The following is a 20,508-nucleotide window of genomic DNA, read 5'->3' on the forward strand; positions in this document are numbered from 1 at the left end:
TGCATGCACACATGCATGGCAAGTAGAAAACAATACAAGAAACAAGAAGAATTAAGATGTATGCAAAATAATTACCTCGCTAAATGGCTTGATCCCAAGATGTGAAGTAACTGCAACTTGTTTGAGATTTTAGAATTTCTAGGGTGGACAAAGACAAAATGGCCTCCTATTTATAATGACCTTTTGACTGAAAATTGGGTTTCAAGAACTTCCAATTTCTGCTTTTGGAAGGTGGACAAAGTTTCGTGCATGTCCAACCTTATGGAAGCTTTCTATATATTTCCTTTGATGTATTTCATTTTAGGAAACCACTCTAATCCTTTTCAAGTCATGAAAACGAAGAATTAACAAATCTGAAGTAATATCTAATTGTAAACGTGCAACGCAACTAGAATATGAATTTTGGTTTATATTCTTGTGACTTTAGTTTAATGTTGGAAAATATGTTACTCAGAACATATATGGAACTTTGATTTGAATCTATCAAACTCTATTAACTTTTGCTTGGATTTGTTCAAAGTGGTGAAAAGTGGAAATGAAGAGAAATAGAATATAGAGTTAGATTGGTTCAAACATTTTTAGGTTTTAATTTTCTCCTAACCAAACTTGAAAACTTAATCTTCGAAGTAGTTAGCAAACCAACGTATTGAAATTTACTCAAGAATCATAAGAATTATGCATAATATTTATTGATCAACATGAATAGGTACCATCACTCAATGGTAATAGAAATAAGTGTAGTATTAATTATGTTCTTTATTGGTTAAGATTGAGGCGCATAGAAATTAGAGATCCTGACTTCTAATTCTTCTTTCCTCTTTCTATTTCTTGAATCTCAACCCTCTCATCTAAATAATTATAAAAAAAATCAATGTTACGCTTATCTTTTCTGTTCATGGTTGGAAAACATGGTCGATTAAGTGGTGATAACGTATTATATGAAAAAAAAATTTCTTATTGTTCAGAAACTTTATAGTTCCATTAATTTTTAATGGCATATAGTTTCATTTTTGTGAGGAAGCTTCTTTTCCATTTAGCCGCGGACAAAATATCAAGTCCATTGCAAGGAAGCCTAAGCAACAGTCATGAGAATTGAGTTGAAAACCTTAAAAGTAGAATTTACAGGGATGGAACAGATGAAATAAATAAAACAAAAGCAAAATTTTGTCCAAAAACTTTCCAATGTATACATGCAAGTTTCAGCGCACCAGTTTGAGTTATATTAGTATAATATCTTACGTACAAGCTAATGAATGGAGGCATTGTGTAGTGTTAGTTCTTGAGTTCATTTTATCGCTTAAGTAACAAAAGATATCCATTCATGAGCATTGTTAATGAACATTATACGGTGTGATGAGAAGATGAGGTATACATGTCTGGATCACTCCATCGGTTGGTGGGAAGCAAAGGTGAAGGTGAGCGGGAGGAAAAGTTACCCATTTGCAGACTTGCAGTTTCATTATAACTTGACTTGTGGAGATTTGGATGTCAGGCTGTATTTAGCTGTTAAAAACACGGGGCATAAAAGCTTGGATTTTCAAGCCATAAGTTGAATGTGCAGATTGTATTTTGGACCACAAAATCCTTCATTGCATAATGGTGGGAGTGATTACTCGAATATGTTAGGCCTGAAATGGCCATTAACCACAAAAATAAGCGTAGCAAATTTTTTTTTTTCAAACGTCACTTGGTTTGCATCGAAAATATATTTTTTAATTAATTTTTTATCTTCTCAATTATATTTTTATTTTCTATACATTATATCATAAAAAGTGTTATAATAATTATTCCAAATTATCTCCAATCTAGGTACAAGGTTTCCTAACACCAGTTTAGGCTTTGACCTAATCATCATTACTATATAAAAAACATGAATCTTAGTAAAGTACTTTTTTTATCTTAGTTTTTGCTATCCCTAAATTACCCTCGTGTCTTTTAATTAGAATTATTACATTTCAATGTGCCACTAATTAAAAGAAATAAAATACTCTAATTGTTTACATTTCAATAGTATTGGTAATTATAATTAAAAATTGCTCATTAAAAACTACTTACCTAACCTTGGTCTCCATCTCCAAATATTATAAGTATCAAAATTTTGTAATCGAAGCATGAAAAGTTTCTCATTAATCATTATTTGAGATTGTAAAAAAAAAATCAATATAAAAAATAGATACTTTTTGGAAAAAAGAGAAACATAAAAGAAGAAAAGAGCCCTTATTCATTTGTATATTTTCATACAAATATCATGAGCAAATTTAACAATTATGCACTTTTTACCAATATGAAAAACTGAAAAAAAACAAAATATAAAACAAAACTATTTCAATCAAATGAATTTTAACTAAAAATTAAATAACCAATATAAAATGATTGAGTAATATGAATAATTTACATTCTCTATTGATAACAAAAAAATGCTTAGATAAAATGTAAGTAGTCCAAAATTCATGTTTGAGGGCTTGGATTTGTCCATAATTTAAAATACGAAATGTTTGGTTCTTAATTTGTGCTGCTTATTAATAATTAATCCAATCGCTCACATCTTTCTAGATCAAAAGCCTTCGTAATTGTCAAGCAATCAAAAGTTACAATTCATGACCCAGCTTTGCATCATGTTAACACAGGTGATTTGAGTCATCTAATTTTTTTTTTTTTTAATTTTACTTCTAAAGTTGATGGCCCAAATATGAGTTTTGTCAACTTTGTTTCATCTGAACTATTAATTGTACTTATATAATTGTCCTAAGAAACCACTCTTTAATTTTTCTAATGTAATTATTACCATCCTATGGCATTCGGCAGCATTAGTAGGTCAAAGAACCACTACGAGAGGATCCTAGGCTTTATTGCGTTACTTTATTTATATATGTATGCATGTGTTTTGTGTGGAACACCAGAATTCAAACATGTTTATTCCAGTCTTATGAAATTGTGTGCTTGTGAACAAGGGATCAAAAGTATGGCAGCATTTTGTGCATAGAATGCTAGTGAGGTTCTTTTAATTGTGCAAAATTTGTATTAGTTGGACTCGTATTCACTTAGATTCTATTTAATAACCCAATTCAACACTAAAATTTAATGGATTTAGATCGTAATATATTTAAACGTATTTGATAACAATAAAATAAAACATTTGAATTAATTAAGTGGTACTAAATTTCTTAGGTAAAACTTGCCAAAATAAATAAATGATAAACTATTCACTTATTACTTAATGTGATATACATTCAAATGTATCAGATTTAGTATTTAGAGATTCAGTAACTTAATGAATTACGATTTCATATTATAGATTTCAGAGTTCAGTTTTCAAATTTCAATTTTATCAAACGCACTGCTAATTTCATACGCTAAATGTTCTTTTGTGCAATTTATCATGAACTAGAAATTTTAGTACAATTCATCTCTCAATCTTGGATATTTCAAAAGCACAGAAGAGGTGTGTCATTTGGTTATCATCATTACTTAAGTCCTGTTTGATAACGTAATTCAACACTTAAACTTAATAGAATTAGATCTTAATATATTCAGACCATTTGATAACCAAAAATTAAACATCTAAATTAATTAAGTGGCAATGAATTTTCTAGGCAAAATTTGCTTCCAAAATTAACTGATAAGCTATTCACTTATCATTAAATGTGATATGCACCCAAATATATTAGATTTAATACTTAACAATTCAATAATTTAATAGATTCAGACTTCAAAATTCAGTTTGATGTTAAATTGTCAAAATATATTGTCGTGAAAAGTCAAGTTTGATGTTAAATTGTCAAAATTGCAGTCAAAAATTGATCGTGAAACCTTTTCCTTGGTTGTCAGTTATATCATGGAGATGGGGAAGAAGAAGATGGTATTTAGGTGTAATAGTTAATGAGTACTTTAGGAATTGCAATAGAATTTTCTATTGACTTTACTGAAACTCAAACAATCAACGTTGTTGGATTAGCAGTAGGGGTGCATGTGTTATAAATTTCTCAAGCGAAAGGTCTTTTTGTAGTTTTGCTAAAATTGAGAGTTTGTTTGGTTATTTGGCTAAATCTCAAGCAAAATAAATGTAATTAACCCTAGAACAAAATTACAAACGACACTTCTATTACTTATTTATTTCTTTATTTCTTTAATTTCCCTACATTAAATGTTAGACTTGTAGATTTGGAAAACTCAAAATTCTTGATTTGTAAATAACATCAGTGCTATTAGTATTTAAAGGATGATTACTATTTATGATTAAGATACTAACACTTCAGAGATATCTAGCTAATTTAAAAAACACCAAAACATTTTTATAGAGTATTTGTGTTACGGTGTACAATTTTAATTCTATGTGAATTCAAATTTTAGGTAATTTCTTAATTATTCAAACAAAGAATTTGGGATTTCAATTGAATTACGTATCAATTCTATGCCTTTCCCAAACAAAAAAAAATATCAATTATTTGAAATTCCAGTTCTACAGAATTTCTATTCCAATTCAATTCTAATTTTATAGAACAAACGCAGCCTTAGTATTTTCATGCGTATTCACCATATCCTCTCTGCTAAAGCTTTCTCTTTCTGTCCACGGTCCCTTTTCTCTGCGATTCAAGAAATGTTACTGAGAACAAAACTCAAACACCTCACCTACAAACACATAATCCCCCTTATCCGCTCGCTCTCTTACCTCAATCCTCAGCCTCAGGTGTCCCAGCAGCAGCAGCCTTCTTCTCTACGGCGACAACAAGATCCATACTCCCTCCTAAAAGAAGAACCGATTCAAATCCTCGCGGACCTCTGGGTCAAAACGTTCTCCCAACGCCAACAACCAAAGCCCTTCACCAACCTCACTGGTTTCCTCTCAAAATTCGATCTCTGGGTCCTCGCTTACCAGAGAACTTGCGCCCACGTAAGCGGCACATTCCCACCTCGTAATGCTCTTCACTCGGATGTTCTGTGCGACGTGTTGTCACTGAGAAACGCCGTGGTTCGTAACAAGTTTTCATGGAACTGCAAGACGCATCAGTTTATTCGTGGCCCCAATGAAAAACCCCTCACCAAGTTACTCTCGAGACGCCAACTGAACCCAATTTTGACGTCCAAGAATCCACCGTTTCAAGATCGTGTTGTGCAGGAGGTACTCTTCATGATTCTGGAACCCGTTTTTGATCCACGGTTTTCATCCAAATCACATGCTTTTAGGCCTGGGAGGAATGCGCATACGGTTATTAGGACTCTTAGGAGTAACTTTGCAGGATACTTGTGGTTTTTGAGGGGCGATTTAAGTCCAATTCTTGATGAGGTTGATGTAAATGTGGTAATGCGATGCATTGAAAATGCTGTGAAAGATAAGAAAGTTCTGAACTTGATAAAATCTGGGTTAAAAGGCGCTGTAAATAACTGTTTAACTGATGTTGAATGTGAAGGGAAAATGAAGAAGAGCAAGAGGAAAAAAGGGCGGACAAAGAAGAGAATCTTGAGTGAGAATGAGCCAAAGCCAGACCCGTATTGGTTGAGAACGTTTTTCAATTTTGCACCTGAGGAGGCTGCAAAGGTGCCGAACTATGGATATTGCGGGATACTTAGTCCTTTGCTGGCTAATGTGTGTCTGAATGAGCTTGATCAAATGATGGAAGAGAAGATAATTGAGTTCTTTAAGCCCTGTGAACAAGATTCTATATGGAAGTACTCGATAGAAGATGGCTATCATAACCCTTCTTGGCCGGAGTTCGTTCCATCTGGTGGGAAGGAGAAGACGAGGAAGATGGATTACGTTAGATTTGGGGGTCATTTTCTAATTGGGATTCGGGGAACTAGAGAGGAAGCAGTGGGAATTAGGAAGGATATAATTGAGTTTTGTGAAAACAATTTTGGCATAAGGCTAGACAATTCCAAATTTGAGATTGAGCATATTACTAGGGGAATTGATTTTTTGGATCACACACTGTGTCGTAGGATCATATATCCTACTCTTCGTTACACTGGGACAGGTGGAAAGATAGTCAGTGAGAAAGGTGTAGGAACTCTGCTTTCAGTCACAGCTAGTTTGCAGCAGTGCATTCGTCAATTTAGAAGGCTCGAGTTTGTGAAAGGTGATAGGGACCCAGAGCCACTCCCTTGCACCCCAATGCTTTATTCGGGACAAGCTCATACTAATTCTCAAATGAACAAGTTCCTTGAGACCATGGCAGACTGGTATAGATATGCAGATAACAGAAAGAAAATTGTTGGGTTTTGTGCTTATGTCATTCGAAGTTCTCTTGCTAAACTTTATGCTGCCAGGTATAGATTGAAATCTCGTGCCAAAGTCTACAAGATTGCTACACGTGATCTTAGTCGTCCTTTGAGGGAGAGTAGTAATAACTCTGCACCTGAGTATTCAGATCTTTTGAGGATGGGGCTTGTTGATGCTATTGATGGTGTACAATTTTCTCGCATGTCTTTGATTCCTTCATGTGATTACAGTCCATTCCCTAGGAATTGGATCCCAGACCATGAGAAAGTGTTGCATGAATATATCAACTTACAAGATCCGAAGTTCTTTTATGAACTGCAAAAATCACTCAAGCAACAAGTTCTATCATCACCCCAAGATGACATGTCTGAGATTGTGTGGAGTTGCAAGACACTTGGTATCCAAAACTACTGCCTTAATGGTGCGACAGAGGTGCATGATGCTTCTCCAACAGTTAGAAGGTGAATAAGAAAGCAATTTGATCGCTGAAAATAGAATTTTAGTGATGCTGCTTATTGTAAAAGGACTATTGAGCAAAGCAGATAGTGCTTTCCACAACTTCAGGTTGATACTTCTAAAGTTGGACTTCACTGCTTCCTATAGTATGAGTTATGCTTGAATGAACTTGTGTCCAGTTTTAAATGGCTGTTACAAAGGTGGATAGATGGACATTGGAGATCAGATTTTCTGTTGAAATATTACAATCTAGTTATTCAGTTGATTTGGTACAGGGTTGGGCCCTTGAAAGGGAGGTGGAGTACCTACCAAACAGGTTGTCGATGGATTGATTTGATGTGCCTAAAAGTAACTTGATTCTACATATAGGTTGAAATTGATGTTTATTATCATGTAGTAATTTGTTACATGTTATGAAGTGTGTGGACTGGACTGTTAATTATGTGAGTTGTCGTAGCTGTTCACATACCAAGTGAAGGTTAGTATTGCTAGATGTATAGAAGTGAGATGATTCTTTGATAAAAGTGCCCAATCAAATGGAAGGTAATTAGTTTAAGGAAGTTGACTGTCTATAATACATATACAGATTTCGAATGTATACTCATGAATCTATTGATATCCTTGTATAACTCACTAGTGCCCTTTTCAACAGTCTGAAAACGAATCTGAGAGCAAAGTGACAGGCTTATCTTACCTACTCAAACATTCTGTGCATCCAACTGCCAAGGGTAAGAGTTCAGGGATTGATATGTTACATATGTACACTATTGGTTGTTAGTCACCAATATTTTCAGAATGTTACATAAATTTTGGGTGCTTGTTTCCACAAGTATGCAACTTCCTTGACACAGTTATATGAAAACTTATATTTGCTCAACAGTTTCCAGAATTCTTCTAGTGGCATTACCCGCATGCTTAAGAAAAATTTTGATAACCTGGTTTTGCATGGAGTCCTGTAGTTGTACGTGGTGCCTGGTGTCGTAGGTGCTGCTTGTAGAATTTGTAGCTTATTTAGTACTAACAGTTTATGATGTCTATTATTTATGTCCGTGGGTTTGGGAGACAACTTACACAATGTCATCAGTAATGTTGCTTCAAATTGCTATATAGAAATAAGGCAAAAGTTTAAGGAAACAGCAACAGCAATAAAATAAGTTGTTTAGAAGAAACATAATTGAAAGTGAACTTTTTGTTCAATATATGAAGCAAATCCTTTAACAAAAATTTACTTTATTATGCATATGCCTATATCTTTCCTTTGTTTGAGCAACTTGGGGATACTGTTATTGCCCAAAGGATAGGTATATTATTCCATGCATACAATTTGTGTCCACTTTCCAGTTATAAAGCTAATTGTTTGTGTTGTTTATACCCTTAATCGGTTATTGGCAATTCTTGAGACCACCACAGATTAGTTAAATTTTCACTATAGGTGCACTTATGTATAGAAAGACAGCCTGCATTTCTTTACCTCTAAGCTGAGGGAAAGCACATTAAGCATGTGCTGAATGTTTTGCATTTTCAAATTTAGAATTATTCTGTTCTTGTGAATACATTTTTGTATGGGTATGGGAAGAAATCTTGAAGTTCTTAGACTCAAGACAAAATGATGGCCCAGGTTTTATTCTTTTCCACCGGTGACCAAATTCCCCAAAAGCAGCAGTTGTTGCTGCTGTTAGTTGTTGTGAATGTGTTGTTCCAGTTGGCTGGCCTCTCTTTTCAGGTATATTTAGCACCTGATCCCTTTAAAGTGTTCCTAATCTATACAATCTAGCTGTACGGTTTTCTCTTTTTGTACGCTTAGAATATTTGTTCTGTTGTGTACACTGATTTCTTGTGGGAATAGATCAATCATAAAACTGAATTAAATTAGCTTTATCTCTGAGAACTAAAGTTAGTATTGGAATAAAAAATTTGGTATCAATGATACTGCTGGCTTCTTTGGGAATTTATGGATACTAAAATTTGTAACTGAGCTTATTGGTCCACTTTGATGTTAAATTGGTTGCTGTGCAAAAGGATATTGTAGATTCAGGTAAAATGGCATTTGTTCTTGTTTGAACCCCAAAAAACCCAAAATAAATAAATAAATTAAACTCAACCCTGGAACAAGATGTCTAATTATTCCTACATCTATGTGATCAGTTTTTTGCTGCCTCTAATGTGTTGATCTCCTTTTCTATTATAATCTGGTTCATCATGGATGGGAATGTATGATTGAGTTCACGATTAACTGCTTTGATTTCTCACTTGATATATGGTTGAATAATCTACTTTCAATTGTTCAAAATCTGAGCAGTAAAATTTGATGAAACACATAATTCTAGATGCAAATTGGTTTTTTTCTGTTTTCCTATTCTGATCTGTTCTGTAATAAAGTGCTGCCATATTCCATATGAAGGATAAGAAGAAGCATGTTTTGCAGTTTTGGAAGAGTATTCCATCCTCCATATTCTCAATGAATTGTATTACTTTTGAAGTTTTGGTGCAGGAAAGGTAAATGCAGCTTGATATTGGCTAAGCCTTCTCCTTCCAATAGGAACTTCTTTCAATCTAACTGATTAAGTGGATTTCTATTCGAGTTCTTCCTTTTTGTGTATACTGCACAATCTGTGGTAAGTAGGAAGTATGATTTGTCGCATTGGTTGGGTACATCTCTTCCTATACTAGACCATGGAGCGGGAATGGTGAGTTATTTCTCAGCAATTATATTCAACATTTATAACATACTAGTTTCTGCTATGAACCTTGGACACGTCATGATAATGATGATAGCCATCTAGGTACTCATATGAACTTGAAGTTGGTGATCCCACTATGCTACTCTCCAGTTCTTCCTTTTTGGATATACTGCATAATCTATAGTAAGTATGATTTGTGGTGTTAGTGGGGTACATATCTTCCTAGACTAGACCATGGAGCAGGAATGGTGAGTTATTTCTCAGCAATTATATTCAACATTTATAAATTATAGTTGACATTTTTAACTTACTAGCTTCTGCTATTAACTTCAGTCACTTCATGATAATGTTTATAGCCGTCTAGGTACTCGTATGAACTTGAACTTGGTGACACCAATATGCTACACTCAAGACCCCAAGCTTGACCTCGATGGGTATAGGTTAATGGTCTCCTTACCAACTCTGCTTCATCTCTCTACTTAGAATAGCATAATATACCAAATTCCTTTCATCTACTGGTTTTCTTCATTGTTTGTTCTGTATTTCATATTATCATCATAAAACCTGTTCTACTGGATTTTCTAACAGAAAGCCTGTGAGATTTCTTTGGACTTGCATTTCTTTAGACTAAAAGGTTTCCTGACATGTAATTGGAGGACTTTTAATGTATTCTTACACTAAGACAAGGATGCTTCACAATGATTTAACTTAATCTTGGGTGCTGGCAGGCAAAGGAAACATGCACAAACTTTTTCTTGTTTTGTGTAAGCTAATTCTTTAAGTTTCGGTATGTGAGTGTTAATCCTCCCAATTGATGTCAGAATTTTGAACATCTGAGTTGTTGGAGTGGTGAATATTACATACTTGGAGCTAGAATTCCCATCTGCTTCTTGAAGTTCCCGTTGTCGAATGCTTGTCTTTCCTCTTGCTTCACTATTTTGAATACTTCAGCATTGCAGTATTAGAATGAACTTCACCAGATTTTTTTCACTGCTCTGAGCTGTTTTCTTCTTGTTTGCATGTAAATTCAAGGAAAGGATGCACCTGGATGTAAAGGGTAGAACCCCAAAGTATTTTAAAGTGCTCTCTCTGGCACTCAGTGCCAAAATTGTCAAGGAAAGAGAACCGCGGATTTAATGCTTTGTTATAATGTGTCAAAATTGAGGAGCTTCCTGCAATTATCATGAACCTCAAGAGTGGCATGCAAAATTATCCCGAGGGATAATTATATTTTACAGTGGGCAAAACTCACAATGCAATCGTCAAGTAAAACTCCCCTACATCACGTGTCAATTAGTCTGCAGTATGGAGACCCTTTTATTTATTTTTTTTACAGGGAATATTGATCGTTTAGAAGAATTTTGTTTAATGCCCGCAGGATTGATCACATTGTTGTAAAATGGAGAGCCAAAAAATAAAGAGCTAGAGGAATGGATGGATTAATTAGTATCTGTTTCAAAATTAGGGGTCTGCTGGGGAGTGTATTTTTTGGGAATATATTACACAAGTTTTTTGTAAACTTTGTCCGCGGTAACCTCAGAAATATCCCAAAATTTTTAAAATATACATCCCAAAACATCTTTCCTTTCCTTTCATTGGGGGAGAAGAAGGAAAAAGAAAAGGAAAATAAAAGAAAATTAAAAATAAAAAAAGTTCACTTTCTCAACAAATTTTTCTACGAATTTTACAGTAAATTAGAATAAAGTTTTATATAAATATCCCAAAAAATACACAAATATTAAAAAAAATACACCATTGAAATGGACACTAGGATGAAAAAAAATTAGTTAGTTGTACGTATAACTTGACTATTGGTATAGAACTTTCAGTCTAACATGTACTAGACAAATATTTCACTCTGTCTTGTGGATAGCTAAGCCCATTCATTAGATACGATTGGCAATTTATTAAAAAAAAAAAAAAAAAGCTCTCTATCTTATATGTGACAATTGTGTTTGGTTTTACTTAATAATATCATGTTTGCAATAATGCGAAAAGGTCTAGCTCCTGTTGAAGAAAGATGGGATAGAAGAAAGATGGGACAAGGTAATGATTCAAGATGAGTGCAAGTTGGTAATTGATATGATTAACTCAAATGAGATCATGGATTATCAAGTGGGGCCAATCATCGAAGATATCATGGCTATGAAGAGCAGGTTCCAATATATCTCTTTTACTCATGTTAAGAGATTAGGAAACAATGTGAGTCATTTGCTAGCCAAGTTTGCTATGAAACTATGTAATGTTGTTAGATGGAAAGAGTGTTTTCTCCTTTAATTGTAGTTTGCTAGAAGTCGGGGTGGCAATTTTCGACACGACCTGAAAACACGACACGAAGCTAACACGAAATTAATGGGTTTGGGTTGAGGTTTCGGGAATTCGGGTCAGAATCGGGTTGGACCCGATGAACCCGAAAAGAAAACAGGTCGATTTCGGGTCAACCCGTGGCGACCTGATATGACCCGTTTACGAATTAAAAATAATTTAATAAACATAAAAATAATTTTATATAACTAAACTAAGTTATTCTTTTTTTCAAAGGCATTAATTACTTAATCCTAAATGAATTTATTTAATTTGTGTGAAGTTGAAATTATTATATTTAGACAAATAATATATTATTTTATTTTTTACTTTTATACTGTTTTAATTTATTTTATATTTTGTTTGGTATAAAACACTTTTACGGTGTTTAATTTATTTTAGATTTGGTTTGGAATTATTTATTTAAATTTTTATTACTTGATTATGTAATTAGTTTTGTGAGAAATTGATTTTATTAGAAATTACAGTGATAATTTAATAAATTAAAATTAAGTTTCGGGTCATTTCGGGTCGACCCGCCAACCCGTCAACCTGAAATTTTCGGGTTCGGGTCAGCATACCTGACCCGTCACGGGTTGGCGGGTCGGGTTCGGGTCAACAGATTTTCTGACGGGTTGACCCGAACCCGACCCGCCAACCTGATTTGGACCCGAATTGCCACCCTTAGCTAGAAGCATCCCAGTGTGATGGATGTTAGGACAGTGGCCCAAACGATGTAATTGTTATTCCAAGTGATATGAAATTGTTGCCGTTTTAGAAACCGAAAAAAAAAATTCGTGTTTTAATTAGCTTGACCTTTAAGGATGATTGCATAGTTTATATTTTTCTTTTGTACTAGAATTCTAAAATTGCTTGATTATTTGGTAAGAATCAATTTTTTTTTCGAAACAATATTAGTAATATATTGATCATCAACTGAACTTTACAGTTGGAGCAAAGGCCCCTCATTTCTATACAAAAAGTGCTCAATAACACAGAGGATTGATCCATTCCTCATTTGTATGATGCCTAAGGCATACTCACCAACTCTAATACTAACATGGTTATCATTTTTAGATATAACACCAAAAGAGCACATTTGAAACAAGGCTTTCAAGCTAAGAATATCATCAACTAAAGTATGCAGTTTGATATTTGATGCACTTCCGGCACAAATTTGTTGATGTAGGAGTTTGTTGCAGCTCTGAATGATGACTTTTCTCTAGCCTTTGACGACTAATTTACTCAAAGCTATCTTAATAGCCTCAGTCTCGTCCAATTGTGGACAATTGTAGCTTCTTTCATATATTGCCCAGGCTGCCACAATAACATTTCCTTCAGTCATGGCAGTCACTCCTATACCAACCACTTTACTGCTCGGTTTGTTTAGTGCAGCAATCTTAACTTCGATCACCTCTGCATTCTCTTCTTCTATCCTTTGCATTTGGTTAGCAGCAGTTTCTGTTGTACTCCCTTGCTCCTTATCTTTGTAGGCTTCGCAAAACTCCATCCATTCCTCTTGAGCTTTTAGTATTGTTGTCATTGCATGCCTTTGTTTGTTGTTGAATGCCAACTCATTTATGCTTTTCCATAGTTGCCATAAGATGTTAACTATTAGACCAAGGTGTTCATTACCATTCTGCCTAGATTTAGCTCCTGTAATTTTAGCCCACCAAGCCTTAAAACAGCCTTGTTTATCCTTAGCACCTTCCCATTGTACTAGTGCTATATGCCATACCTGCTTGGCCTGTCTGCAGTTCAGTAGCACATGTTCCACAGTCTCTACCCCTTCACCACATGCTTTACAGATGGGATCTCCTTTCTTAGTCCTACCAAAGATTACTTCATTGACTAGGAGAGCATTATTGATGCATTTCCACATGAAGGTCTTTAGTTTATGTTTGATGTTTAGTTTCCATAGGCAAGACCACATCTGTTTTACTGAATTGTGTGTACTAGTACCAGCCTCCTTATAGCCATCCCTTTCTTGGGTTTCCTTCTCTTTCATGAGTGCCTTGTATCCAGTGCTCACTGTGTACTGCCCCGTAGGAGAATGCATCCAGAAATTATTGTCCTCCTTTCCTGCTAAGCTGATAGGAATGCTTAGGATCCTTTTTGCATCCACACTATTAAACCTTCTGAGCACTTCCACTCTATTCCACCTCTTCTGAATGATTAAGTCTTGAACTTTCTGCACTTTAAATTGTGGAGGTTTGGGAGTTGAGGGCCTTCCTCCTTTGTTTCCTACTATCCACTTGTCCTCCCAGATATCTATCCTAAGACCATTTCCAATTTTCCTCCAGGTGCCATCCTCAACAAGCTGTTTAGCTCCCATTAGACTCTGCCAGATCCATGAAGCATTTTGTGGACTCTTGCATTTGAAGATGGAGCCAGTAGGGTAGTATTTTGCTTTCAGTACCTTGGAGATAAGCAAGTTTGGGTTTACAAGTAATCTCCAAATTTGCTTACCAAGCAAGGCTCTGTTAAAATTGACCAAGTCTTTGAACCCAAGTCCTCCTTGATTCTTCTTTTGGGTCATTCGCTTCCAGGAGCATAGATGCATCTTATCCTTTCCATTAGTGTCTCCCCACTAGGAGCTTGCCATTAGAGCACTGATCTCCTTGCACAGTTTCAAAGGTAGTTTAAAGCATAACATAGCATAAGTTGGCATTGATAAAGTCACTGCTTTTAACAAGACCTCCTTCCCTGCTTGACTTAGCAATCTCTGCTTCCAGCTTCCAAAATTCTTTTTAATGTTGTCTCTGATGAATCCAAAGATTTGTTCCTTTGTCCTTGTTATCACCATTGGTAGCCCTAGGTATTTGGCTTGGTTGACCATCTGGATATTCCCCAGTCTGCAGCAAACTTCTAGCTTTTTCCCATGGTCCATATTTTTGCTGAAGAAGACAGAAGACTTTTCCAGATTGATTAGCTGTCCAAAGCTCTTTTCATTTGCCCACCAGGATCCTCCTCAGCTCCTCAGCTTGTTTGGTGTCTGCTTTACAAAATATTAAGGAGTCATCTGCAAAAAATAAATGTGTTAGTCTAGGACCATTTCTGCTGATTTTGAGTCCAGTAATCTTCTTGTCCTCTTCAGCTCTTTTCAACAGATTTGATAAGCCTTCTGAGCACAGTAGGAAGAGATAGGGTGAGAGAGGATCACCCTGTCTTATTCCTCTCTCTGGAACTATATATTCCTTAGCCTCACCATTTATGTTGAAAGAATAAGAGACTGATTCAACACATTTCATAATCCAGCTAATCCACCTGCTACTGAAACCCTTTTTTTGCATCATGGCCCTCAAAAAATGCCATTCCACTCTATCGTAAGCTTTAGACATATCAAGCTTAACAGCCATGTACACCTCCTTCCCTTGCCTTTTATTTTTCAGAAAATGCATGTATTCATGGGTTATGATAACATTGTCTAGGATCTGCCTACCAGGAATAAAAGCAGATTGGGTTTTGCTAATACAGATATTTAACACAGCTTTAAGCCTATTAGCTAGTATTTTGGAAATCACTTTATAAAGCACATTACACAAGCTAATAGGCCTATAATGCTTCAGATTGACAGGATCTTTAATTTTTGGGATGAGGGAGATTAAGGTATGATTCAGGGCTCTAGGCATGGAATTGGAATGAAAAAAGCTCTGGATAGCCTGGACTACCTCATGTTTGATAATAAACTAGAATTTCTGGAAAAAAATAGGGGTCATACCATCCATCCTAGGAGCTGTATCAGGAGACATAGAGAAAATGGTTGCTTTGATTTCTTCTTCATCAATACCTCTAGCCAGTTGATCATTCATGCTAGCCGTAATGGTGGATGGAATACCTCTAAGGATCTCCTCTGCTCTACCATTCCAATTACTAGTGAAGAACTGCCTGTAGTAATCTGCCACTTCCTCCCCTAACTCTTGCTCATTCTCGGTCCAAGATCCATCTTCCCTTTGTAGATTCAACATTCTGTTTCTCCTCCTCCTTCCCTTGACATGAGCATGAAAGAATTTAGTATTCTTATCCCCCTCCTTTATCCAGTTAAGTCTAGCTTTTTGGTGCCAATACAGTTCCTCCTCCTTGTAAGCCTCTTTCAACTGCTCTTTCAGATCCACTATCTCTCTTCTGGTGCCAGTCTGAGTGCTAGACTGAAGCTTCTCCAACTGACTTTTGAGCTGATTGATCTTCTTTTTAGCATTGTAATTGGAGTTATTTTTCCACTTTAATAATTCAATTCTGCAGTTTCTGATTTTGCATTTGACCCTAAACATTCTTGATCCCTCGCAATCTTTTTCCCATGCATTTCTGATCACATCCTGGATCCCTTATCTCTTTAGCCATCTCTTGTCAAAATAGAACCTTTTTTTTCCTCTTCCTAGTCTCTGGATTAGTATCTATCATTAATATGCTGTGGTCAGATGCAAATGTGTCAATATGTTTGCAGTTGGCTTTATCAAAAACAAGTGACCAGTCTATGCAACACAGGTCTCTATCTAGTCTTTCTCTGACTTCCCCTACATCCTCCCAATTGTTACTCCAAGTCCAGGGGTTCCCCTCAAAACCAATATCAACCAATTGGTTATCATTGATGAAATTGTTGAAGTCTGTGAAACTATTCTCTTCTCTCCATCTGCCTCCCCACTTCTCCTCATTTGAAAGTATGTCATTAAAATCCCCAGCTATTATCCATTTTTCTCCCCACAACTTTTTCCTATCTTTCACAACCTTCCATTGACTCTTCCTGATTAGATTGTCACAGCTTGCGTATATACCAATGAACCACGATGTTGTCTTTGTCTCCCTATCTTCCACATGAGCTTCTATAGTAAAGGCAGTTTTAATTACCTGTTTAATTTTAACTTCCTCTTTCCACATCAAAGCCATGCCCCCAGATCTATTCATAGATTCCACATGATGTGTGCATGGATCTCGGCCCACGCAATGACCCAGTCCGAGTTCCATTGGGCCCAGTCACACGTGCACGAGTCAAGCTCTTCAAAGAATCCCTCCAAGGCCTTATCCGAATTGTCCAAGACCAACATGGAGTCCATAGAGATATTGAAGGCTTAGAAGGAGACAATCAAGTTATCTACACCATGATCCAAGCCCATGAAGAGACAAGTGGACCTCCAAGAGAGTTGGCTGAGTAGGGCCTTAGGCCTTAGTGTTTAATAGAGTTGGATTAGTTATTTAGTAGAGCATGGGCCGACCCATCTTGACCCCAAGATGGCCGAAACTATTTCAATCAAATGAATTTTAACTAAAAATTAAATAACCAATATAAAATGATTGAGTAATATGAATAATTTACATTCTCTATTGATAACAAAAAAATGCTTAGATAAAATGTAAGTAGTCCAAAATTCATGTTTGAGGGCTTGGATTTGTCCATAATTTAAAATACGAAATGTTTGGTTCTTAATTTGTGCTACTTATTAATAATTAATCCAATCGCTCACATCTTTCTAGATCAAAAGCCTTCGTAATTGTCAAGCAATCAAAAGTTACAATTCATGACCCAGCTTTGCATCGTGTTAACACAGGTGATTTGAGTCATCTAATTTTTTTTTTTAATTTTACTTCTAAAGTTGATGGCCCAAATATGAGTTTTGTCAACTTTGTTTCATCTGAACTATTAATTGTACTTATATAATTGTCCTAAGAAACCACTCTTTAATTTTTCTAATGTAATTATTACCATCCTATGGCATTCGGCAGCATTAGTAGGTCAAAGAACCACTACGAGAGGATCATAGGCTTTATTGCGTTACTTTATTTATGTATGTATGCATGTGTTTTGTGTGGAACACCAGAATTCAAACATGTTTATTCCAGTCTTATGAAATTGTGTGCTTGTGAACAAGGGATCAAAAGTATGGCAGCATTTTGTGCATAGAATGCTAGTGAGGTTCTTTTAATTGTACAAAATTTGTATTAGTTGGACTCATATTCACTTAGATTCTATTTAATAACCCAATTCAACACTAAAATTTAATGGATTTAGATCGTAATATATTTAAACGTATTTGATAACAATAAAATAAAACATTTGAATTAATTAAGTGGTACTAAATTTCTTAGGTAAAACTTGCCAAAAAAAATAAATGATAAACTATTCACTTATTACTTAATGTGATATACATTCAAATGTATCAGATTTAGTATTTAGAGATTCAGTAACTTAATGAATTACGATTTCATATTATAGATTTCAGAATTCAGTTTTCAAATTTCAATTTTATCAAACCCACTGCTAATTTCATACGCTAAATGTTCTTTTGTGCAATTTATCATGAACTAGAAATTTCAGTACAATTCATCTCTCAATCTTGGATATTTCAAAAGCACAGAAGAGGTGTGTCATTTGGTTATCATCATTACTTAAGTCCTGTTTGATAACGTAATTCAACACTTAAACTTAATAGAATTAGATCTTAATATATTCAGACCATTTGATAACCAAAAATTAAACATCTAAATTAATTAAGTGGCAATGAATTTTCTAGGCAAAATTTACTTCCAAAATTAACTGATAAGCTATTCACTTATCATTAAATGTGATATGCACTCAAATGTATTAGATTTAATACTTAACAATTCAATAATTTAATAGATTCAGACTTCAAAATTCAGTTTTCAGACTTCAATTTTATCAAACGCATTAAATATGCACTCAAAAATATTAGCATTAAATATATCATGCACCACCATACACAGTGTCCTGGCATAAAAATCAGGACCATTAGGAGACTCACACCTCATTCCCTTAACTAAGTACCAAGCTACGGAGGCTTACCAAAGGCATAGAGGCTACACCAAATGTTGCTAGAAAATGTAGCAAGTGCTAGAAACTTCTGGAATGTTCTAGGTTGTTCAAGAGATTTGTGGAAATGGCCTAGAGCCTTGTAGATAAGAGTGGTTTTGTGTACATACTTCTAGAGATTAAGTGTAGACACACATTGTGTAGAATTCTCTAAAGAATTGTATAGTTTTCTTTGCTTGCTTATAAATAGGCAAAACTCCTTCATTTGTAACCCAACTTTGGGAACATTGAAGTATTCATAAGTGTAATACAAAGCTTTTCTTTGCTTCCAATACTTTCTTTCTTCGCTCACTACTTTAGTTTAAATCTTGACTGATCGCTAGTGCCATAGGCGTAGCCCGTGACTTCAACTTTCTGACTCATTTAGAAAGCTACAACAATGCTTCTTTAGCCCACAACTCTATTTAGCAGCAACTTTTTTTCAAGCTCAAAACTTAGCAATTTAACATCTGCTATCTTTGTGTTAGTCCCATAAACCCCAATACTAGAAAATAGAAAATAGGTAAAATAGGGAAAGTGAGTAAAAGAAAAGCAATAGAATTCCTAAATCCCTAACAACAAAATAGAAATGGAAAACAGAATTAATTAGGATGTAAATGGATAAGCCTTTTTGTTTTTGTTGTTGAGCACCACATTCGTTTTCAACGTAACTAGACAATTTAGTAACAACGATGTAGAAAAAGTAAACACTGAAATCAATGTACCTGATTTCTCTTTGAATTCTTTCCAGCTCTTCTTTAAGCTCATTGATTCCATGCCTTAGGTTCTCAATTTGTGCCAAAGTCCTGAAACAATGACTTTAGTGACTTTTTGAATTGTATTATAGGTCTTTCTAACATTTTCATAAACAAAAATATTACCTTGCATATGTTCTTAAACAAAAATATTATCCTGCATTTGGGGTGTCCCTCAAGGTGACAACAATCCCTCTATCATGCATTTTCACACAAGAGGTGGTGGAAACAATGTCATCAATCTCTTTATGAAGATCAATACATTCTATCTGCTCCTACCTAGCACCGAAATTGCCCTTAAGGGTACCAATAATGTTTTCCACTAGTTTTGCACGAGGCAAAGCATCAGAATGTGTAGGAATGTTTGTAAGGACGTTGTAGTAAATCAGAGTTTCCAAAAGCTGCCAACGTAAAGATGGATCTTCATTGTTCATAAGGATTTGACTCACAAATGCCCTCAATTGCTTCTCTTTCTGGTTAAAACATATGTATGTAAGTGTATGTATATATTTGTGTGTGTATATAGACACACATACACATATATATATACATATGCATGTAGACACACACTATGTAAAGTTACATTTTTATCTATAGATTGAACTTCTACCAATTTTTTATTCTGCATGAGTGACTCTTGATACTTATTTCATAATATTTCATTCAACTTATTGGATGTTAATTTTCTTACATTAATACAAAAATTGGATGATAAAATTTTTCAGGTAATAAAATTAACATTCAAGAAGTTGAACACAATATTATGAACTAAGCATCAAGAGTCACACACACAAAATAAAAAGTTGGTGGAAGTTCAATATCATAGAAAATCAGACTCTACCTAAATCCTTGATAGTCTAGTGTCATGGTGTCTCTTGCCATTTTCAGTTGTAAATCCTTGATATTGCTTCTTAGATATTAATTAAATGGTTGTTATGCCTTAATGAACTGTATATTGGGTTCATCCTTCACTTCTCTTAAACCTTATAATATAGTGCTTAAGGTTGAGAGCTGATCAATTTGCATGAGGTTAATTTGGCACCGCTACTTAACTGTAGAATTGATCTATAATGATCTTGAGTACAATGCTGGTACTGATTTTCCAAGAGATAACTTTTTGGATTTATTACTACCCATAGATTGTCCTATTTATGAAGTTTATAACAAAATTAAAATAAGGATGAAAAGTAAATGTGAAAATATGTGGTGTCATAAGTACAATAAATGGAAAAGTTAGCCATCACTCAGCATAGACCCGTTTCAATAAAATAAAGGAAAAAAAAACAATATGTG

The 20,508-nt window shown here is 34.8% G+C and overlaps 1 protein-coding gene across 12 annotated transcripts; it reads left to right on the forward strand.

Moving 5' to 3' along the window:
• The first annotated feature begins 4,496 nt into the window (after positions 1-4,496).
• On the forward strand, positions 4,497-10,803 carry LOC113703948 (nuclear intron maturase 1, mitochondrial). 12 transcript variants are annotated; one of them, XM_027225578.2, is made up of 3 exons: positions 4,497-9,602; positions 9,711-9,801; positions 10,387-10,803. In XM_027225578.2, exon 1 carries the CDS (start codon positions 4,523-4,525, stop codon positions 6,680-6,682), a length of 2,160 nt encoding a protein of 719 aa, XP_027081379.2. In that variant the 5' UTR covers positions 4,497-4,522; the 3' UTR covers positions 6,683-9,602; positions 9,711-9,801; positions 10,387-10,803. The 12 variants fall into 12 exon arrangements, with proteins under 12 accessions (XP_027081379.2, XP_027081361.2, XP_027081337.2 ...); XM_027225560.2 differs by having other exon boundaries at positions 4,497-7,401; positions 8,292-8,396; positions 9,154-10,803; XM_027225536.2 differs by having other exon boundaries at positions 4,497-7,216; positions 7,326-7,401; positions 8,292-10,803.
• Positions 10,804-20,508: the final 9,705 nt, after the last annotated feature.

The sequence above is a fragment of the Coffea arabica genome, chromosome 1e (genome assembly GCF_036785885.1).
Source record: "Coffea arabica cultivar ET-39 chromosome 1e, Coffea Arabica ET-39 HiFi, whole genome shotgun sequence".
Classification (NCBI taxonomy): domain Eukaryota; kingdom Viridiplantae; phylum Streptophyta; class Magnoliopsida; order Gentianales; family Rubiaceae; genus Coffea; species Coffea arabica.